At 57.1% G+C, this 23,204-nt stretch overlaps 1 protein-coding gene across 3 annotated transcripts; it reads right to left on the reverse strand.

The window, feature by feature from the left end:
* Positions 1-236: 236 nt before the first annotated feature.
* On the reverse strand, positions 237-22,559 carry LOC133342129 (SID1 transmembrane family member 2-like). 3 transcript variants are annotated; one of them, XM_061551082.1, is made up of 25 exons: positions 22,148-22,558; positions 21,001-21,122; positions 18,433-18,618; positions 18,030-18,075; positions 17,373-17,489; positions 16,287-16,370; positions 14,860-14,959; positions 12,894-12,962; positions 12,406-12,499; positions 11,869-11,924; positions 10,070-10,156; positions 8,256-8,449; positions 7,778-7,851; positions 7,231-7,297; positions 6,691-6,764; positions 5,785-5,908; positions 5,299-5,416; positions 4,322-4,458; positions 3,647-3,755; positions 3,351-3,427; positions 2,613-2,659; positions 2,152-2,257; positions 1,618-1,728; positions 939-1,052; positions 239-652 (listed from the first exon to the last, which is right to left on the reverse strand). In XM_061551082.1, the coding sequence occupies exons 1-25, from the start codon at positions 22,511-22,513 to the stop codon at positions 590-592; spliced, it is 2,742 nt and encodes a 913-aa protein (XP_061407066.1). In that variant the 5' UTR covers positions 22,514-22,558; the 3' UTR covers positions 239-589. The 3 variants fall into 3 exon arrangements, with proteins under 3 accessions (XP_061407067.1, XP_061407066.1, XP_061407068.1); XM_061551083.1 differs by lacking the exon at positions 10,070-10,156 and having other exon boundaries at positions 237-652; positions 12,894-12,964; positions 14,859-14,959; positions 22,148-22,559; XM_061551084.1 differs by lacking the exons at positions 14,860-14,959; positions 16,287-16,370; positions 17,373-17,489; ... (2 more) ...; positions 21,001-21,122; positions 22,148-22,558 and adding an exon at positions 14,783-14,805 and having other exon boundaries at positions 240-652.
* Between the last annotated feature and the right edge of the window lie 645 nt (positions 22,560-23,204).

Genomic DNA, 23,204 nt, shown 5'->3' on the forward strand with positions numbered 1-23,204 from the left:
CCCGGATCCGGTCCGGGTGGCTCCATGATGAGGCAGGGGGAGCGGGGGGAGGGGCTCCATGGTGAGGCAGGGGGGGCAAGGGGAGGGGCTCCATGGTGAGGCAGGGGGGACCAAGGGGAGGGGCTCCATGGTGAGGCAGGGGGAGCGGGGGGAGGGGCTCCATGGTGAGGCAGGGGGGGCAAGGGGAGGGGCTCCATGGTGAGGCAGGGAGCAGCAGGGGGAGGGGCTCCATGGTGAGGCAGGGGGGGCAAGGGGAGGGGCTCCATGGTGAGGCAGGGGGAGCGGGGGGAGGGGCTCCATGGTGAGGCAGGGGGAGCGGGGGGAGGGGCTCCATGGTGAGGCAGGGGGGAGCAAGGGGAGGGGCTCCATGGTGAGGCAGGGGGGAGTGGGGGGAGGGGCTCCATGGTGAGGCAGGGGGAGCGGGGGGAGGGGCTCCATGGTGAGGCAGGGGGGGCAAGGGGAGGGGCTCCATGGTGAGGCAGGGGGGAGCGGGGGGAGGGGCTCCATGGTGAGGCAGGGGGGAGCGGGGGGAGGGGCTCCATGGTGAGGCAGGGGGGACCAAGGGGAGGGGCTCCACGTGGATCGGCGCTCAGAAGACGAGGATCCGGTCTCTCCGAGTGGAGTCCAAGTCGTCATCCAGCGTCAGCAGCACCTACACACACCACACACACGTGGGGAGTGGTAGTTTAGTGGTTAGTGCATTATGCTGCAAACCCAGCAACCCGAGTTCGACTCAGCACCAGTAACGATCATCTGAACCGGTCGTGGGTGTCGTTAGATCAACTCGGCCTCAAATGTGTACCTGATGCGATGTGTAAATATCATGCATTTGTATGGTGTGTGTACATGCATTTATACGTGCAGGTGTGTGAATGCGTATACACGAATGCTTGTATGCGAATGCGTAAATGCGTGTGTGTAGGAGCAGGTGTGTGTACCATGAAGGACAAGAACATGGCGATGGAGGAGAGGAAGTGCCAGATGTCGTGGTGGTCGTAAAACTTGAGCAGCACGCACTCCTTGTTGCGCTCGCGAGACTGTGCGGCGGTCTCCTGCACCGCACGGCCGCCACACACGACGCATGGCTATGACACACGGCTGTGACACACGGCTGTGACGTATGGCTGTGACGCACCACTGTCACGCACGGCTGTCAAGCACGACCGTGACGCACGGCTGTCACGCACGGCTGTCACGCACGGCTGTCACGCACGCCTGTCAAGCACGAGTGTGACGCACGGCTCGTGATGCGTGAAAATCTCGACGCACACATGACACTTCCTGATGACACTCCGGCTACAAATTGGCCCGGGCAGATGCGAAGTGTTGGGGTCCGATCCGACAACACGACGTCACTTCTGCGACGTCACACCCGAGGTTTCCTGCCACGAGCGGTGGCTCTGCGTGGCGTCACGGCTGCTGGCACAGACGAAGAGCGGTCTCGCTCTCGCGCAACGCAAATGACGCAGAACAACCTGATGGCAAGATACAGAATTGTTCTCGACAATGGGGATCGCATCCCCACTGCCGCGCGTCGCAAGCAGTCTTCTCTCGGGTCTGCGTGCAAAGGATCAGGGGGGTGAGGGGGGGAGCGGTGGGGTGAGAGGTCAAGCTGACCTCCCAGCTGGTAAGCCCCTGGAAGAAGAAGTACATCGCGAAGCCCCAGGCCACCGAAGCTGCCAGGATGCAGAGCAGTGGTGTCGGGCGGATAGACTCCCCGCTGCGGATCTACACGCGGGGACAGACACACACGCAGACACACAGAGACACACACAGTCACACGGGGGAAAATGGGGAGACACAGTCACACAAGAGACATGCGGGGTAAGAAACGCTTGCCACTACATGGAGGGCAGGCCAGATGATGAGGACGTGATGAAGGTTAATATGATGACGATTTGGCCGTGATGGGGTAAGAGTCCCGAGGAGATGACCAAGGTGAGACGAGCGACGACAACGATGATATCCTTAAGGAGCACCACGTGATCGGAGCAATGCTATTACGGTGATAACGCTGCAACTGTGTGGCTTTGAGACTAATGTGATGATGACGATGCTGCTGCTGCTGCCATCAGTTTTGCTCGTGTGCTGCTGATGACGATGATGACGATGATGACGATGATGACGATGATGACGATGATGACAATGTACCTTCATAATGATGTAGAAGGCCGAGTAGAGGAGCAGGTTGCACATAAAGATGGCGAGCAGGTAGCTGTCGAAGTCCCGCGGCCGATACACCATGCCCCATATCGCACTGGCGGTTGGCACGAGATTATTAATGACACGGAAAATTGTACGATTATATACTCGCGAATGCTGGAAGGAGCAATGCGATCAGCAGCTAAAGCTACTATCCGCAGTCTGCTGGCCACGACGAGAGGGTGTCAGGAGAGAGTTCGTGTAGTTTTGCTGTTCCTCCTCCTGTTGAAGGAGCGCAGAGCACAGCGGGTTTACAGTGTGGTCCATAGTTTGGGTGGCATGGCCACAGTCGCATTACTGTGGCTTGTGTCTAAATTTCCATCGACTAACCACGATAGCAATAACACAGTGAGAATCGGCGAGTGATGATCACGGTAGTGGTAGTAATGTGCGAAGATTCGTGTACTCACTAGGACCAGTTAAAAGCATTGCCGAGCAGCAGCAGAATGAGCCTGTCCTGTAAGAGACACACGCACAGCACGCATCATGTATACAGTCACGCACAGCACACACCACGTACACAGTCACACACGCTTGCACGTGCCCAGAACACACACACACACACAATCTCCCACTCACACATACGACCTCCTACTCACACACACACGACCTCCCACTCACACACGATCTCCCGCTCACACACATGATCAACAACCACAACAACCACCATTCGCCACTAAGTGGTGGTGACGTCACCACGGCGCATGTGCCAGGCTATGTGTACGTTGAGGCCACGTGCAGTGTCGAATGCCCGCTGGCAGGAGGTCACGGGGCAGACCCAGGTGCCACTGGTTTGACTGACTGAGATGACTGGCCGATGCACCACCTGTGCCCCCTACTGTGCCAACTTGCTGTGCAATAGCCACCCGGCGCTCCGCTCGTTGTTGTGATCTCCAACACACACACATTCTCCCACTTACACACACGATCTCCCACTCACACATACAATCTCCTACGTGTGTGTTAGCGCGTGCGTATGTGAGGATGTGTACGCGTCTATTAGTGTGAGTTGTGTGTGCGCGTGTGTGAGCATTTGTGAGTGAAGGTTTGTGCACGTGTGTGAGTGAAGGTCTGTGCGCATGTGTGAGTGCATGTGCGTGAATGTGTGTGAATGTGTGTGACTGCGCGTGAGTGTGTGTGTCTCTTGCCATGTGCATGGGCCGGTTGCACTGCCGGATGCAGTCCGTGTAGAACACGTGCGCTATCGTCCGGAAAATACCCAGGCCTGGACACGCGCACACGCACACAGGGACAAAGATAAAGACCCCCCCAGTATCATCGCTGTACATTCGTTTTGTAGTCTGCCTGTGCCATGGTGCCGCCCACCCTCCCCAACAACCCCCCCTCCCCCCCGCTATAGGACTGAGTGAGAGGCATGACACGTGCGTGGTCACGCGGTGCTGTGCAGGGTGTGCCTGCAGGGGGTGTACTGCGGCACACTCACTGAACCTCCAGCGCCCCACGTGGTAGATGTGGAAGCTGAGCGCCAGAGCCGCCAGGATGTGGACGATGGTGCAGAGGATCCAGAACCACACGGCGCTCTTCGCCACCACCTGCACACAAGCACACACACAGAGTGTTATTGTTGTTACCACTGCGCTTGGTCACCCACGAAAAACTTCAGGAGGGTCCTGTGAAGTTTTCTGCAGTACGAGGCGAAGCTCATGCTGTGTGGGATTCCTAGTTGAGTGATTTTGCAGGAAATGGTTCAGCATCCGGCTGCGTTGTGTGCATGGTTTTGTGGCTGTGGCAGGAAACTGCAAAAACAGAGAAAAAACATGCAGAGCACAGGGAGAACATACAAACCACACTCACTCACTTACTCAAATAGGGAAATAACATACACAACTAACTCACTCACTGACTCACTCGAATAGGGGGAGAACATACAAACTCCACTCAGAAAGGAGCCCGAGTTGAGAATCAAACCCAGGGTGTTGCTGCGGCATGAGCATCTCCACGGTACTGCCACCCTACACAGACCTGCACAGGCCTGCAAGCCATACACAGCCCTGCACAGCCGTGCATAGCCCTACACAGCCCTGCACAGCCCTGCACAGCCATACACAGCTCTGCCCAGGCCTGGGCAGCCCCACACATCCCCAGACAGCTGTCTCACCACGCCGAGCACGGCGAAGAAGATGACAACGGCGAAGGAGGCATAGGCCTTGTAGGCGCTGGCGTTGACGTCCGAGTGGCGCTTCTGGTAGAGCTTCAGCATGCAGAGCCCCGCGATGATGTACATGAACGCCGTGTCTGCACGCGGTCGCACGTCGCACACGCGCACGGCAACGCACAGACGCGAAGATCCCCCGTGTCACCCGAATGGACCGTTTAACTATGGATCGCCCGCACGTCACACCTACGAGGTGGTGGTGTGGCTACCGCCACGCGTTGATGTTTACACACATCGCACCAGGTGCTCGGTTCATGCCGGGTCAACCTCCAGGAGGAGGTCCAAGAGCGGTTTGCACATTCGCCACCGTGAGTGGTCACGACGAGCGGGAATCGAACTCGGGTCATCGGGTTCGCAACGCAGAACACGCTAACCGCTGTGCGGCAACACGGTGCACAGAGTACGCACAGTATATGACGTAACATTGCGTACTCAAAGGCCGTATCGGCAGCAAACTCAGACATTGTGACACCGTACTGTTGTGGAGGCAGCAGCGAGGGTTGGTGGATCGCACACGGATGTTGTGAAACTGCCTTCCCCTGGCTGGGCATCGAGGTGCCATATCCTGGCTCGCCAGGGGATTGCAGTACAGCAAGCGGTCCAATTGCCATCTGTTTCAAACTGTACGGGGATAGAGTGTTGCCCCCTCCTGCATGGCGTGGATTATCTCTGTGTGCTCCAGTTTCCTCCCCACGTAAATAATAAACACAACTCGTCGCTAATCGGCTGAAAACCTCCCAAAAAAACCACCCCAATGTCATGGCAAGACCCTCCTGAAAAGCAGCCCTATGACTCAGCGTGGCTTCCTGGATAAATAAATACGTTTAATAATTAAAATAACACATTTACACCGCACACGCGATGAAGGCGGCCAACGGCGACGACGTCGACGGCGCAACGACGGCACTCGGCGCTCGTACCGAACTGGAAGTTGGAGTAGTTGGGGCAGACGTGGTAGCAGGCGCTGAGCACACCCTCCATCATGAGCGCAAAGCCCATCGAGTAGAAGAGGCCAAAGTGCTTGGGGAGGCCGTGGTCCTGCACAAAGACAAAGACCCCCACCCCACCGTGGTGGCCTTCACCAGACTGTTGGGGCAAGTGCCGTTTGCGAGCGGCGCCCACGCAGGCCGCCGGCACATCGCGACTTTGAGGCGGCGTGGCCAACACAACACGCCCCCCGCCGCCTGTCCCCCCACCCAGTGCTGACATGTCAACATCGCCGTACCAGGCCGAGCTGGCCAAGGAGAGAGACCCAGGACGGGTTCAAAATATTCGTCACCGATGGTGGTGGTGAGCGGAAATCGAACTCGGGTCACCGTCGGATTTGTGGCACAACGCGCTAATCACTGCGTCGCCGCTTCCCCATAGAAACAATGACAAAGACGACCTGTATAGCCTTCACAGACCTGGAGGTGCGCGGGATCCTTCCGGACGGCTAGCTGGTGGGAAAACTCCCGGAAGCCGACGATCAGCAGGAAGAGCAGCCCCAGCAGGAAGTAGCCCAGGTTGCTGAACACGTTGTTAAACGAACTGCAGAGACACAGAGACACAGGTCCCCCATATAGCCTTCAACAGACCGTTGGGGCAAGTGATGTTAGCCAGCGTCTCTGAAGAACAACACGAACACGAGGTGGGGGGTGGGTGGCCAGCACCACGCCCGGCCGCCTTTGTCACGAGATGTAGAATCCATTTCTAAATCTTGCAGAGCAGCGCAACGCTCCGTGTTGAAGAACGGCCCGTGGAAGCGGATATCACAGAGCTACCACGGAGATTGCTTCAAGTAACCTCGAATCCACACCGAATGGCCTGCGGAAGAAGAGATCACAGAACTACCTCGGAGATCCCTCCTCCAAGTGACCTGTGCTTCCCCCTTGCCCAGCTATGCCTAATTCTCAGTCGCCAAATTAATCAAAGAGAATTTCTGAGTTTTTCTTTATTTTTGCACGGTAGTTCGTGACGAGGATGAGACCATCACCTAACTTGAACTTGAGAACTCGATTTAATCACAGCTGTACGAGTCTGTGGATCGCTATGTGAGTCTATGGGTCTCTGACGACCAGGCTGAGATCATCACCTCATTTAAACTTGAGAACCCGGCTAAATCACAGGCAGCTGGCACCCGGATTCAAACACAGCATTCTCAGCCCTACTTTGCCCTTCCACTTATCCACCTCATCCACCTCATCCAGGATGCAGCCAATCAAGCGCTGGCGCGAGCGAGTGAGCGGGCGAACCGACGCCCACGGCGATCGCAGACGGCCCGAGGCCGCCGGCCCCATCCCAGTGCCACCCTCGCCCGGCACGCTGCCCACCTGAGCATCCCCAAGGGCCTCGCACACAGGAAGTTGTAGTAGCAGATGTCCTGGTCGCCGGTCGTGTGCAGCACCTGTATGCGCGCACGTGAGCAGACGGAGACAAAGACCTCCCGTGTAGCCTTAAACAGACCGTTGGCGCACCACGCTTGGCCACCTTGGTCTTCCTAGTGGCGATGTCTACACACCGCAACTATTACCGATTTGATGCTCAGTCGACCTAGGGGACGCCCGGGACCGGTTCAAATAGTCGGCGCTGTTATTGATCGTCAGCGGGAATCGAACTCAGGTCGCTGGGTTCATAGCACGGTGCACAAACCATTGTGCCACCACTCCCCACATGAGCAGGAGAAAGACAAAGATTCCCCGTATGTCCTTTTGGGCCAAGTGCCGTTTGTAAGCACCGATGAAGGTCGGCACGGCACAGGAGGACAAAGACAGAGATCCCCCCCCCCGTGTGTAGCCTCCGCAGGGGGGAGCCCCCTGCACCGCAACTCCGGGTGAACGAGGTGGAGGTGGTGGTGGCGGCGGGGTGCTCACGTTCTGGTAGGTGAGCACGAGCTGAATGACGGGCAGCACGTAGAACACCCCCACCGTCAGCAGGTTCCTGTGGCGCAACAACGCAACGACGCGTCACAACAGCGTCACAACAGCGTCACAACAGCGTCACAACAGCGCAACGACGCGTCACAACAGCGTCACCGTGGTACTCGCGCCAGGCTAGGTGCAGCTCTGGGCCATCACGTGGAGTGCGGGAGGCTCGCTGCTGCTAGCAGGAGGTCACGGGATGGAGCCAGGTGCATCGGGTTGTTATTTAGCACACAAAGATAAAGGTCCCCTACATAGCCTATTCCAGACTGTTGGGGCAAGTACTGTGAGCAAGCACCTATGAAGTGGCTCAAGGCTGGATTGACCCGAACGTCACCGGCGCATCGCCACCACCCCAAAGACCCTGAGCACAGGCACACAAGTATGATGATGTGGGCACGCAGCCTCTTGTCTGTCTTTGTGTATGTATGTTGAACTTATTTCGCACCGTACGTAGCCAACCGCGTTAATGGCAGTTGTACGTGTGTGGTGTCCTTACCAGCAGTAGATGCGGTACTTGCGTCCGATGACGGTCGCTCGCTTTCGAGAGAGATCTGACACGTACAGACACGCCTGCAGCACGCACGTACGCACACACAAAGATCCCCCGTGTAATCTTAACAGACTGTCGGGGCAAGTGCTGTGAGTTACCACCTATGTGGGGTGCGGTAGCGTAGTGGTTAAGGCACTGTGCTACGAATTCCACGACCCAAGTTTTGGGCCTCCCCTATGTCGACTCAGCATTAAGTGAATATCCTCTGCGGTGTGGAGTACACATCAGCAACGGGGAGACAAAGACGGCCAAGTGCGCATGGAGTCAGCCACACGACCCCCTCCTTGCGCCGTGCCGGCCCTCGCAGGCTCTCACTAACAGCACTTGCCCCAACGGCCTTCGCAGGCTACACTGTGGGGGATGGGGCCCTTTGTCTGTGTGGGTGCGTGCGTGCGAGCGGGCGGCGGCTCCCGCGCTCGGCCACCTTGCTGCGGATGACGTTCTTGTCACTCAGCACGTCCTCCAGGGTGTCGTAGTCCTGGTCCTCGTCCTCGGAGAGATCCTCGCCCTCCTCCTCCGACGAGGAACTCTCCAGCCTCGTCGCCGCCGGCCCCGCAGCCTTGGCGCGGCCCGAGCGGCGACCCCCCGCGACCCCCACCTCCACGTTCGCCGCCCCGTCTGGACGGACGGGCGCAGCGGGTCGAGCGGCGGTCAATGCGCGTGTCGCCGTCGGCTCGCGACGTCCCGACATTTCGCCGCACGTGCCGGAAGCTTCTCCGGTTTTAGTCACGCCGGTTCCGGAAGAAGCTCCCGAGCGCGTGCGGCGAAACGTCGGACGTCGGGCCGAACGATGCGCGGAACGACCCGTAAAGCTACGCAGTAGCGACCGATATCCCAACCGACCTGTGCCTCTCCCGTGTCGACACAGCATTAAAAGCAGGACCCAGTGCGGAACGCAGTAAACATCAGCACTGGAGAGACGAAGTCGACCAGGCGTGATGTTGGCCACACCGCCCATTCATGTACCATACCAACCTTCACAGCCTGCGTGGACTACACAGACAATCTTTGTCTTTGTACAAACATGTTTGTGTGCGCCCGGAAATGCGGATGGAGAGTAAATAGGGGCAGCAGCAGAAGCAGTCGCGCACGAGCGAGAAACATCCCCTCGCCTCCCGCCAAGGTCCGATTCACGTGACAGCAACAGAGGAACGGGCAAGTGAGCGAGCAGGTGAGCGAGCGGAGTTTTGGAGAGTGGGTGGGTTGGTGAGTGGATGAGTGAGTGGGTGAGTGGATGAGTGAACGAAACTAAACTATCTATTTTACCGGGTAAGCTCCACGAAGCTGTATAGCTCTTTTTCAGAAGCGACCTGGCCACAAATGATAGCATAACGAAGTGGCTTATCACGTGGAAATGTATAGCACCCAAAGTGGAGTGAGTGGATGAGTAGGTTGTCGAGTTTGCAAGCGAGAGGGTGAGAGGCTACACGAGTGAATAAAGCTAAAATGTAGAGCTAGTTTGCGGTCGGGGTGTCTGGGTGAGCGTGTGAGTGAGGAGAGCCTGGGTGAGGAGTGGGGAGTGTGTGCGGTTGTGTGAATCTGGTCGACGCTGTTTATATTGTAGTCGCGTCCGAGTCTGTGGGTCTCATGGAATCACTCATCCAGTCGGCTAGGGCAGTCGCACGTTTAGTCGGACACTCCGAGCGTTGGTGTGAGGGGCACGCCACCACCCCCACACAGCCCCCACTAACACGAGGCCAGCCAATCGGTGAACTCGGTGAAGATTTTTATGGACACACACAGCCAATAGCCATGTGTGTTGTTGCTCGGTGCCCCCGCGATCTGTGACTTCACCAATCAGCTCGGGGCTGACTAATCGCACACGAGCGGTGATCTTGGGCATCATTAGCTTTTACCCGACCTCTAACCTGACCCATAACCCGACCTCTAACCCTAACCTGACCCCTAATCTGAATCTCACAAGGCCTGCGGCTCACAACAACGAGGCCACTCACTCTCACAGTGAGACTCATCCCCCCCATGTCCTAAGTTCTCGCCCCACTGAAGGTAAAATCGAGATCTAGCCCTCTCGGTCTGGGTCTCCGTGCAGACCCAGTTTGTTCCGCCCTCATGCTGCGCCCTGCACGGTGATCGTAGCCACCGTCGCGCTCGATGATCTTCGTCCACCTTATCCACGTCGTCAACGTCACCACATATTATTCTTGTCACTCATCGCGTGAGCGGAAATGAACGGCGTGCTAGTTTGCGAGGGGGTGGGGGCAACAGAGCGGTGATCACCGTTGGCCACGGGAGTGCTGATGGAGCCGTAGTCGCTCCGTGCGGAGGAGGAGGTTGCATCAGTGCGATCCACCATGACCTCCTGACCTACGGAGGTCAGGTGGCAGCAAAGAGGTCGTCGAGAGAAAGAATCAACTTCCCGGTCACGGTGCCTGCTTCTTGCAGCCCCCCGCACCACTGCCTCGAGGCCTCCCCAGACCGACAGAACGGAGGAAAGGACTTTCCCACCAACCCTGATTGCACTGCAGAACGTGGGAAGCAGTGCGGTGATGCCAGGCAGCTGCAGACCAAGCAAGCGCCCGGAGCTCATACACTCACGCACGCTCACACGCGCTCACACACGTTCACACACTCTCACGCAAAGATCCCCCTGATAGCCTGAATACATTTTGGGGAAGTGCTGTTAGCGAGCACCGATGAAGGCCGGAATGGTGTGCAAAGGTGGAGGTGGGGACAGCACCAGGCCCGACCGCCTTTGTCTTCCCAGTGCTGATGTTTACATGAAGGGCAGTGGGCATTAACCACTAAGCCACCCCTCCCCACACACTCACAACAATGAGACACGTGTGGACACAAGGTTAACATGTGACAAGCCAGAATGGACACAAGCTTGGACGCAAGCACAGGTAAGGACGACAAGAGACGCGAGAACGACACACACGGACACCTGCACCGTTCCTCTCGGCCTTGTCCACGCGCCTCTAAGTACCCATGTAAACTCGCAGTGACGGGGATGGTGAAGTATGGTCAAATAAACCCCACGACCTACGGGGCATGCCGAGTCCCACGATTTGCTTCTGTCGGGACTACGGCGTTAAGACCGGCAAATCGCCCGATGATGCTGGATGTAATTACCAGCGAAACATCGTACTACTCAAATTGTAAATGTTGTGGATTTACTCTCCAACACACCGGTGGGCTGAAGTAGTAACCAATTGGCGCTTTGTTTACGTGACAAATCCTTGACTAATTGGCTGTGTCAGGTGGTGGAGGGTTACGACACATTTATACTGACGCGATCTAACCCAAAAACCTTTATCATGAATAACATTGGTCGCGAAAGCCTGCTACGTGTTAAACTACAGCGTTAGCTCTGCGCGAGTCCGTGGTTCGAGCCCGGCGCCTGCTCTGGCCCACACTGCGTCTCCCGCTACCCATGAGTGCCACGCGACGTCCGCTTCCAAGCACACGACGAAGATCCTGTGTCGGTGACACAGTGCAAACTTATTACATCGTTTAATCGCAGATTACTCCACAGAGTAAAACCCCACGGCACCATCGGCCCACACTGGCAGACTATACCGGTCTGTGAAATATAGCGTGACTACCATATGGACTAATCGAATATAATTGCTATTTATACTACTATGACTACACGTATTAGTGTCCAAACAATTTTGAACGGACAGAGACAGAGCACAGACACAGAACAGAGGCACAGATAGAGATCAGAGCAGACACAATTAGGGCACAGACAGAGACACAAGTATGGCACAGACAGAGACACAAGTATGGCACAGACAGAGACACAAGTATGGCACAGACAAAGACACAGTCAGGGCTGAGACAGACAGAGACAAAGAGCACAGACAGACAGCGAGACTCACCTACGATGGCTCCTGATCGAGCGGCGTTTTGTGGGCAGCAAACAGAGCACAGGGCATAGAACAACCACACGGTTACACAACAATCACAACTACCACAACGAGCACAACTACCACAATGAACAAAACTACCACAACGAGCACGATGACCAATAGCAATGGTCAACCAGTAACGAAAGCGAGAGACTTGCTTACTCTGCTCCTCAGGACTCGCAGTTTCCACCAGGGTCATGTCCCCGTACAGGCGGGACCTGGAGAAGGGAGCGACGGACGGACGGACACAGAGACAGACGGGCAGACAGACATAGGCAGACACAGACAGGAACAGACACAAGCGGACGTCACACAGCGAGCGTGCGTGGGAGTGTGCGTGTGGGTGTCCGCCCGTACCCGTGCGTGCATCACCTCGACTGGTGCTGGGAAGCGGTAGCGCAGTGGTTAGGCCGCTGCGCCACGAACCCGACCATTCGAATTCGATTCCGGCTCACGGACAACATCGGTGACTAATATCTGAACCGGTCCTGGGCCTCCCCTAGGTCGACTCGGACTCGAAGGAGTACCTGGTGCGATGTGTAAATATTGCCACTGGGGAGACAAAGGCGACCGGGCGCGGTACTGGCCACCCACCCCCTCGTGCGCCGTGGCGGCCTTCATCGATGCTCGCTAACAGCACTTGCCCCAAGTCTTTATGGCTATACGGGAGATCTGTCTTTGTGCCCGTGCGTGCGTCACCTCCACTGCTGCAGGCCGAGGGCGATGAAGGCGATGAGGTAGAACGGCAGGAAGAGGCTGCAGCCAAACACCACCGCGTTGATGTATGCGTGCGCTACACACACACGACGAGGCATGCGACGAGACACGATGAGACACACGACGACACACACAGGTAGACACACACAAGTAGACACACGCATAGAATCTCATAATCGTGTACCTGTACACACGGGCAAAACACATTCACACAGACGCAGAATGAGACACACGATAAGACAAACAATTGAAACACAGCGCAAAAGGCTCAGACACACGGAGACAGAATCACATCACACAAACACACACACAGGGACACACTGAGACACACACACAGAGGCATCCTGGGCTGCGGCTCAACGCAGAGGGGGGCTCTGAAATGATGGAAGACGAAGGTGGAGATTGAGGGGGGGGGGTGTGAGGGACCAGAGTGGGGGTCTCCGGAGGAGGAGGGCGGTGCGAGAACTCACGTGAGGCCGTTCCTTTCACCGTCACGTTGAACATTTTGATGTGAGCCTGGCTGTCAACCACCACCCCTCCTGCACACCGCACGGCACGCCGCATCAAGCCACACCGCTCACCAAGCCACACCGCTCACTAAGCCACACCGCTCACCCAGCCACACCACTCACCAAGCCACACCGCTCACCAAGCCACACCACTCACCAAGCCACACCACTCACCAAGCCACACTGCTCACCAAGCCACACCACTCACCAAGCCACACCGCTCACTAAGCCACACCGCTCACCCAGCCACACCACTCACCAAGCCACACCGCTCACCAAGCCACACCACTCACCAAGCCACACCACTCACCAAGCCACACCGCTCACCAAGCCACACCACTCACCTCCTGTGTGCCACACACCAAGCGACACCACAGTAAGCCACAACACATTGAGGAGGCGCCACAGCAAGCCACAACACATTGAGGACGCGCCACAGCAAGCCACAACACATTGAGGACACACCACAGCAAGCCACAACACATTGAGGACACACCACAGCAAGCCACAACACATTGAGGACGCGCCACAGCAAGCCACAACACATTGAGGACACACCACAGCAAGCCACAACACATTGAGGTGCCACAGCAAGCCACAACACATTGAGGACGTGCCACAGCAAGCCACAACACATTGAGGACACACCACAGCAAGCCACAACACATTGAGGACGTGCCACAGCAAGCCACAACACATTGAGGACGTGCCACAGCAAGCCACAACACATTGAGGACACACCACAGCAAGCCACAACACATTGAGGACACGCCACAGCAAGCCACAACACATTGAGGACGCGCCACAGCAAGCCACAACACATTGAGGACGCGCCACAGCAAGCCACAACACATTGAGGACGTGCCACAGCAAGCCACAACACATTGAGGACACACCACAGCAAGCCACAACACATTGAGGACACGCCACAGCAAGCCACAACACATTGAGGAGGCGCCACAGCAAGCCACAACACATTGAGGACACACCACAGCAAGCCACAACACATTGAGGACGCGCCACAGCAAGCCACAACACATTGAGGACACACCACAGCAAGCCACAACACATTGAGGAGGTGCCACAGCAAGCCACAACACATTGAGGACGTGCCACAGCAAGCCACAACACATTGAGGACGCGCCACAGCAAGCCACAACACATTGAGGACGCGCCACAGCAGGGTAAACTCTCAGGTGCGAGGAATGACATGGGGGGGGGGGGGGGGCGCTTCTCTCTCTCATTTCTCCCCCCTCCCCCATTTTCTGTAGCCCGGAGACTTCTGGGCGGGACCCAGTGGTGCAGTTGCACCGCCTTCACACTCGAGGACTACGCCCCTGCAGCCTCCCTCGACGACGCCAATCTCAACACCTTCGTCAATATCACGGGCGTCGTTTCAGGCGACGACCCTTCTTCAGAGCACATGAATAGTGAGGCAAGAGACGTAAAGTTGGAGACAGCCTCTCTAAGCATGCGCTGTGAAGAAGGACCACTGCCAAAAACGTCACCTTTGTTCTTCGTAAAGTCGCACAGTGGTGTTATTGGCGATTGTGTTGAGTTTTTGTTGTTGATGTTTGTGCACCGCTGGTGTCAACACTGCAGCAGCGGTGGCAGCGTCGCCAAGTGATCTGATTAAACCGAGGTTCTCAGCATGGCAACGATCTCAGCCCGGTCAGATCATCATTTGACACACGCAGGGTTCCACGTTCCATACCACGACTCATCAATGATGTCTGGGTCGGATCGCGTTCCAGGCTCGACCGCCATGCAGATATAAAGAGTGAGCAGGGTGAGTGGAGCGGTGGGTGGGTGAGCGGGGTGGGTGGGTTAGTGGGTGGGTGAGTGGGTACCTGGCTTGATGGGGGTGAGCGGGGTGGGTGGGTGGGTGAGCGGGGTGGGTGAGCGGGGCGGTTGGGTGAGCGGGTACCTGGCTTGATGGGGGTGAGCGGGGTGGGTCCACCGCAGGTGACGTCGTCCGCCTTCACGACAAACACCACGAAGAACTGCCCGGAGCGGCAGTCCTTCTTCTGCTCGCGACGCCGCCCCACACCGCACAGCAAACCATTACCCCGCAGCACACCAAACAGCACCAGATAACGCCAGCGTCACACCATGCAACCGGTGTCATGGTGCACGTTGAGACAAGAACAACGCACGGCACAGCGCCAACGGCGCAACACTTCCTCACCACATCAGCACCACACCGCACCAGACAGGAGAACGGTACCAGTAATACGCCAGCACCTTACCACGACCCACATCACACCGCACGCTACACCAGCACCACACCGCATGCTACACCAGCAGCATACCATGTCCCACATCACACTACAGGACCACACCGCACACACCACTGTTCATCCACACAGGAAAGCGTTCAGCAGCACAGACACACATACGGGCACGTGCCTGTGCTTCGTTGACTGTGTGTGTGGGTGGCGGCATACACGTGTGTGTGTGTCTGTGTGTGTGTGTGCGTGTGTGGGTGGCGGCATACACGTGTGTGTGTGTGTGTCTGTGTGTGTCTGTGTGTGTGTGCGTGTGTGGGTGGCGGCATACACGTGTGTGTGTGTGTCTGTGCACGGGTGCCAACAGTGCCATCTGGCACAGTGGGGAGCACAGGTGGTGCATCTGCCAGTCATCTCAGGTAGTGAACCCACGGCAATGGGTGTCCAGTGATCTCCTGTCTGCAGCGAGCCTTCAACACTTCACATGTATGTTGAACTTCTTTCACACCGTACATAGCCAACCGTGCTAATCGGAGGTGCGGGAGAATGACAACAAACTAAACACTTCACGGCCTCAAAGTGCACCGAGGCCGGCTGGCACAAGCGCTGTGCTGACATCAAGGCCACTTTGTGGCGAACGGCGGTTGTTGTTATATATGCATCTGCATGTGCACACGTGGGTCAGTGTATACATATAAATGTGTACATATAAACACATGCAGGGAGCGGCGGTGCAGTAGTTAGCACACTGCTTTACAAATCCAGCCAGCAGACTTCGTATTGCCGCTTAGTCGTGGTCATCTACACTGCTCCTGGTGTGGTGTGTAAATATCAGCACTGGGCAGACAAAGGTGGCCAGTCGTGGCTCTGGCCACATCAGAATCTTTATTTAGACTGCAGGAGGAATCCGATGAGCAACGAAGTTACTTTCACAAATGTGAAGCAGGGGCGTAGGGTCATGGGGTCAGCAAGTTACAAGCACCCCCTCGTGTGCCGTGCTCGCCTTCGTAGGTGCTGCTCGCTAACAGCTAACAGCACTTGCCCCAACAGTCTGTTAAAGCTATACAGGGGATATTTGTTTTCATGTTTGTACTTCGGTGCGTATGTACGAAGGTGTGCTCGTCACCTGCACAGTGATGGCTGCCCGCGACGTCATCGTCTGGTAAACCCCGGAGAAGTCGACGTTCTGGTCCAGGTCGTTCACAGGGCACTGAGAAGCCAGGCCTCCATTAGTCCACGGCCGTCATCACAATCGAGCGTTTTGTTCACGGCACATACACCCAACAACTGTGCCTGGGAACCGATTTGTTTCATAGCCGTGCAGATCGCACGCAACGCCGTGCTGCCTCTGGGTTCCTGGTGGCTACGCTGCTGCGCGTGGCCTGTGACCCGGCACTGTTGTCAAGGCGGCAGCGAGGGTTGGTGGATCGCACACCGATGTTGTGAAACTCTGTTCCCACATTTACTAGCGCCAGTTTCTCAGCACCTGCCCGACGCCTGCCTCATCTGCGATTCCTCTTCTCGCCTCTGAGACATTTTCTCTCTCGCTGTGCGGCGGAGGGTGGTGGTGCAATACAGGCTGAGAGTATTATTATTACTACCACTGGAAGGACAAATGAGACGGAAGATAAGAGGCAGACAATGCAAGTGCAATGGAACACGCACCCATCCGGTAAGCTGTCCCGGCACAACGCATTTGCGTATTCGGTAATTTTTCAGGGCAACAATGCCTTAGCCATCAATCAGTGTGTCCGTTTTTTTCTACGGCGACTCCCAAATTGAAACGCAATTTTGCACTTCAGCGAGGTTTCTTAAACCCCAGTCAGCACGATCCCCCCGTCACCATGCTCTGTCTTCCCACGTGCGTGTACACGCGTTGTGCGTGTACACGCGTTTAGCGTGACGCAGATACCGTTAAGTGCTGAGCGCGTCGTGCGGGATGTATTTAACCATCACTGGGGAAGTGCAGCGTAAAGAGAGTGAAAAGCGGGAAGACGGAGCGCGGTGGCGTGGGGGTCACGCTAAGATTGATTTCAAGATGGATCATCGCTACGAGAGTCGTCGCACCTCCCACCCCGGCTACAGAAGGAGAGACTGACAAACAGACGGCGCTAATGCACGAAGGCTGTCGCCATGAGCTGGAGGAGACCGTGGTGGTGTAAGCCTGACGTCGCGACCTCAAGTAGCCCCCCTCCCCCCGCGCCCTGCTCACCCCCACGTCCTGCACAGAGAGGACGCTGCAGGGCAGGGTGCTGTTTCGGCGCAGGCCACGGGCCTGCACCTCCACCACCACCGAGTCCTCGCCGTCCCGGAACTCGTACAGCAGGTACTGAGGACGCCATGCAAGGGGGGTGGGGAGGGGGCATGGGAGGGGCGGGGCACAAGGACAGCTCACACGACTATGAGCTCGCACTCCAACAAGATAAAGACAAAGATCCCCCATATAGCCGTTAGGAGACTTGGGGCAAGTGCTGTTTGTGAACATCTATGAAGGCCGGTATGGCAGGTGGGTGGGTGGTCAACACCATGCCCGGCCGCCTTTGTCTCACAAGCGTTGATGTCAACCTCGGGGAGGCCCAGGACCGGTTTGGATAGTCGCCACTGTTATTGTTCGCCGGGTTCGTAGCGCAGTGTGCTAACCACAGCACCACCATTCCCCATATACTTACAAAGATAAAAATCCTCCGCATAGCATCTAACCGATTGTTGGGGTAAGAGCCGTTGTACATACTCACACAGTGCAGTTCACATTCCCAACACTCGCACTCGCGCTATCCCCCACACACTCCGATCACCCGCACCTCAACGCACACCCCTCCGCGCACACCCCGCTGCGCCTGCACACCCATCGCCATCCCTGCGCACTCACCTGTGGCTGCGAAGGTGTGGCGTTCAGTGACTTCATCTCTCCCGCCCTGGCACGGGACACGGCACACGCATGAGCTGAAACATGGTATCGCAGTACGAGAAACGGTATCGCAGTACGAGACACAGCGCGTGGGTCACGGACACAGCACACACAGTACGAAACGTTGCACACAACAAGGGATGCAGTGGGTGTATGGGTTTCTGTGGTTGTGTGGGTTGCCGGGGTTGTGGTTATGCGAGTTGGCGGTGGGTGCGTGGGTTTGCCGCGGTCCTGTCAGTTGCCGGGGTTGCAGTGGTTGCGTAGGTTGGCGATGGGTGCGTTGGTTGCGTGGGTTGCGTGGTTTGCGTGGTTGCGTGGTTGCGGGGTCGCAGGATCTGTTTGCGACGGCTCCCGTGGGCCTCACTTGAGGATGAAGGGGTACAGGTGGTGGGCCTTGAGCTGAAAGCTGATGACGTGCGAGGCCTGGGAGCCCACGGTCACCGTGAATCGGCGCTCGGGCGCCGCAGGTGGCCTGCGGCCCGGCTCCACGGCCAGCTCCGGCGTGCACAGAGTGCGTCCCGCCTCCAGGTAGAGGAAGGGAATTCCCGTGCTGAGCCGCACACACGCACACAGACACGCAAACAACGCACGCGCGCACACACACGAACAAACAAAGAGCCTGACACGTATGACCTTTGTCCTCGAAGTGACACGTGCAGATTCACGGTGTCCCACGTGTCACCCCGTAGCGGGCAGTCCCTGTTTCGGCCTCTACGCCGCACGGCTTCTCAACTATCTTCACAGCACACCCAACAACAAAAAGAATACTGTGGGCCCTTCAGCCAACAGTGGATTGATCGCACAACGGCGGCGGCGGTGCACCTGGAACTTTGCTGCAACACACCGGTGTTCTATGACATACCGGTGCATTGCAATGCACCACTGTGCAGTGAACGTTGTGGAACCGCCGCGTGGGCTATGCGTTCCAGAAACATCTCGTGATGCTGGAACATTCCACTGGCATTTCTTTCACGTCGATTATTTTGATATTGTTGGAATATAATTTGTTTAAATATATGTATTGTTATAATTAAATTCGCTTCACAACCTGTATATGGGCTATAATCCTGAAAATGTCAGGGAAGAGGGAGCTCTGTCGTGATATTTGGCCTACTCTTCCATGCTGGACAGACGTCTGGGAGGTGAAGGGCATATACCCACACTTTACCCCACCCACCACACGGGACCTGCCGATGATCGACTACACTGCCGGGCAGACAGAGACGGCGTAAGGGTGGGGGTTCAATAAACCGGCATCGCTGTTTGGACTGCTGCGCCGGGAGGTGGGATCGGCGAGCTGAATCGCAGCTCCGGTGAGCTGCTCACCATAACCCCGCGGTGGCAGCTTCCTTCACATCGCGGTTAATACAGTAAACGTGTTGTGTTTATGGCCTAAAATCCAGGTCACTTGGGTCCATTGCAGAGGAGCAATGGTTTGGCAATGGTTTATTTATGAAAAGTTCACATGACCATGGGGGGGGGGGTGGTAGACGCTTATGTAGGACGCCTGGCTGGAAAGTAAAAATTTGCACAATTAGTGAGGCTTAACTGGCACCGTGACTGGTTGTGTGTGTTCCAGCTGCCGTGTGAGCCCAGGCAGGCTGTCTGTGCCGAGCGGCATGTGCATCCGAGTGGGGTGTGCTCTGGCTGGGTGTTTACTGGCAGCGCGTGGACTGTTCTGGGTGGTGTATATTTTGTCTGGGTGTGCATTATGTGATTTGTCGGCAGGTCTACGGCTGGGTGCTGGCTGGGTTCTGGCTGGGTGCTGGGAGTGTGCGTGTGTGTGTGTATGCTGTGTGTGTGTGCTGTGTGTGCTGGGTGTGTGTGTGCTGGGTGTGTGTGTGCTGGGAGTGTGTGTGTGCTGTGTGTGTGTGTGTGTGCTGGGTGTGTGTGTGCTGGGTGTGTGTGTGCTGTGTGTGTGTGTGTGCTGTGTGTGTGTGTGCTGGGAGTATGTGTGTGTGTGTTGTGTGTGTGTGTGTGCTGTGTGTGTGTGTGCTGGCTGTGTGTGTGTGTATGCTGTGTGTGTGTGTGTGCTGTGTGTGCTGGGTGTGTGTGTGCTGGGTGTGTGTGTGCTGGGAGTGTGTGTGTGCTGTGTGTGTGTGCTGTGTGTGCTGGGTGTGTGTGTGCTGGGTGTGTGTGTGCTGTGTGTGTGTGTGTGCTGTGTGTGTGTGTGCTGGCTGTGTGTGTGTGTGCGTGCTGGGTCTTTGTGTGCTGTGTGTGTGTGTGCTGGGAGTGTGTGTGTGTGTGCTGTGTGTGTGTGTGTGCTGTGTGTGTGTGTGTGCTGGCTGTGTGTGTGTGTGTATGCTGTGTGTGTGTGTGTGCTGTGTGTGCTGGGTGTGTGTGTGCTGGGTGTGTGTGTGCTGGGAGTGTGTGCTGAGTGTGTGTGTGCTGGGAGTGTGTGTGTGTGCTGGGTGTGTGTGTGTGCTGGGAGTGTGTGTGTGTGCTGGGTGTGTATGTGTGTGTGCTGGGTGTGTGTGTGTGTGCTGGGTGTGTGTGCTGGGAGTGTGTGCTGGGAGTGTGTGTGCTGGGAGTGTGTGCTGAGTGTGTGTGTGCTGGGAGTGTGTGTGTGTGTGCTGTGTGTGTGTGCTGTGTGTGTGTGCTGTGTGTGTGTGTGCTGGCTGTGTGTGTGTGTGCGTGCTGGGTCTTTGTGTGCTGTGTGTGTGTGTGCTAGGTGTGTGTGTGCTATGTGTGTGCTGTGTGTGTGTGCTGGGAGTGTTCGTGCTGTGTGTGTGTGTGTGCTGGGAGTGTGTGTGTGCTGGGAGTGTGTGTGTGCAGGGTGTGTGTGTGCTGGGTGTGTGTGCTGGGAGTGTGTGCTGGGTGTGTGTGCTGGGTGTGTGTGTGCTGGGAGTGTGTGTGTGTGTGCTGTGTGTGTGTGCTGGGAGTGTGTGCTGGGAGTGTTCGTGCTGGTTGGCGATGTGCTGGCATCACTCACGTGCCCCGCAGCACTATAGGAAGCTGCCAGCTCATCACCCCTTGCTGCTGCTGAACAACGAAGAGCAGAGGGGCGGTCGAGTCGTTCCAGCTGCTCTGCACCCACACGCGCACTGCTGCAGTCTACACACCACGCACCACATTCGATACATTACACCACACAGGGCACACCACACAGGGCACACCACATAGGATAAAACCCGCCGCACCGACATGTCGCACACCACACGACCCCGTGCATCACACACCACACCGTGCACCACGCCACACGCCACTGTGATGTCAAAATGTCACTGTCCAGCAGGGGCAGAGCGGTAGTGCAGTGGGTCCCGTACAATGCTACAAAATTTAGCATCCAGTTCGATTCCCGGCCACGGCTAACATCAGTTACGCGTAATATCCTAAACTCATTAGGACGCCCCCCCCCCCCCCAGAATAGTGAAGTATGGTCAAACAACAAGCATGACCGAGCACTGTGCAGAGAGGGCCTTCATCCTCGTGGTGAGCTGACCGATAAATTGTTGTTGTAGCTACCTCTCAGGTATGCTGAATCCAAACGCGATCTACCGTGTTATATTTAGGGCCATTGGTAAACACGCGGTAGCAGCAGCAGTGGCCACGCGCGTCATGGCGCTCACGAGCAGCGGACCGGCGCTTCGCGTGACCAATCGAGCCGGCGGCCCCACCATCATCCACCACCCGAGCTTCCACTGTACACAGGAAGTGAGGGATCAAGGGCGCTATCGTGGGAAGCACAAGGCTGCTCCCACCACTGCCAACGAAGTGATCAACTGTGAATGGTGGCCGGACGGGCGCTATGACTGTGAATAGGGGGGCCAACACACGTGGCACGTGGTTATAGGTTGACATGGCCACGTGGACGTGGACACCAGCTAACACACACAGAAGTCGACATTTCGACGGTGTAGCCTTCAAGACTTGCTGGGGTGAGTGATATTAGCGAGCACCACGCCCGGCCGCCTTTGTCTCCCTAGTGGCAATGTTCACACATCGCACCAGGTACTAATTTGAGGCTGAGTCCACCTAGGGGAAGCCCAGGACCAGTTCAGAAAATTGTCACTCGTACTGGCCGTGAGCGGGAACCGAACCCGAGTCGCCGAAATCGTCGGGGTTGGGAGAGCGGGCACCTTGTTGAGGACGTAGCTGTAGTCGTACACGGCGCTCGTGCCGTTCATCACCGAGCCGTTGTACACTTTGTTGAACTCGGCCGTCTGGACGTTGGCGAGGCCCGGGCCGATCAGCCAGACCACGCCGATCAGCAGCGGGCCCGCCCGACGCGCCATCCCGCGCGCCTCCACCACCACCGCCACGGGCGCCGTCGCCACCGCCAGCAGCAACCGCATCATCAGCACCATAAGCACCGTCAGCATGCGCATCATCACGATGAGCATCTCCATGGTGACGGTCAGCATGTGTATCGTCACCACCAGCATCTCCATGGTGAGCAATATCATCTGCTCCATCGCTTCGTTCAGAGGAATCACCACCGGCATCGTGGCGCCGTCTCACCGTCCGCCCCCTTCAAGTGCCGGGGAACAACCAGGTAGACAGGGCTCAGTGATGCAGACCTCGGGGGTGCAGGGTTGGGGTACCAGAGATAGGAGGTGCAGGGCTAGGAGGTGCGGGGCTAAGGGTACAGGGCTAGGAGGTGTGGAGCTAGGAGGTACGAGGCTAGGAGGTACAGGGCTAGGAGGTGCGGGGCTAGGAGGTACGGGGCTAGGAGGTGCAGGGCTAGGAGGTACAGGACTCAGTGATGCAGACCTCGGGGGTCCAGGGCTAGGGGTACAGGGCTAGGAGGTGCGGGGCTAGGAGGTACAGAGCTAGGAGGTGCGGGGCTAGGAGGTGCAGGGCTAGGAGGTATGGGGCTAGTAGGTGCAGGGCTAGGAGGTACAGGGCTCAGTGATGCAGACCTCGGGGGTCCAGGGCTAGGGGTACAGGGCTAGGAGGTGCGGGGCTAGGAGGTACGGGGCTAGGAGGTGCAGGGCTAGGAGGTACAGGACTCAGTGATGCAGACCTCGGGGGTCCAGGGCTAGGGGTACAGGGCTAGGAGGTGCGGGGCTAGGAGGTACAGAGCTAGGAGGTGCGGGGCTAGGAGGTGCAGGGCTAGGAGGTATGGGGCTAGTAGGTGCAGGGCTAGGAGGTACAGGGCTCAGTGATGCAGACCTCGGGGGTCCAGGGCTAGGG

Source organism: Lethenteron reissneri, chromosome 13, assembly GCF_015708825.2.
Source record: "Lethenteron reissneri isolate LAM-NWPU_2019-01 chromosome 13, ASM1570882v1, whole genome shotgun sequence".
Classification (NCBI taxonomy): Eukaryota; Metazoa; Chordata; class Hyperoartia; order Petromyzontiformes; family Petromyzontidae; genus Lethenteron; species Lethenteron reissneri.

Bases quoted from the DNA above. Each gene is read 5' to 3' on its own strand.
- LOC133342129 (XM_061551082.1), bottom strand. From the start codon at position 22,513: ATGCCGGTGGTGATTCCTCTGAACGAAGCGATGGAGCAGATGATATTG. The intron at 1,729-2,151 runs GTACATTGTCAT...CCCCGCGTGTAG, and splicing joins CCTTCTACATCATTATGAAG to ATCCGCAGCGGGGAGTCTAT. The intron at 1,053-1,617 runs GTCAGCTTGACC...CGTGCGGTGCAG, and splicing joins AGGGGCTTACCAGCTGGGAG to GAGACCGCCGCACAGTCTCG.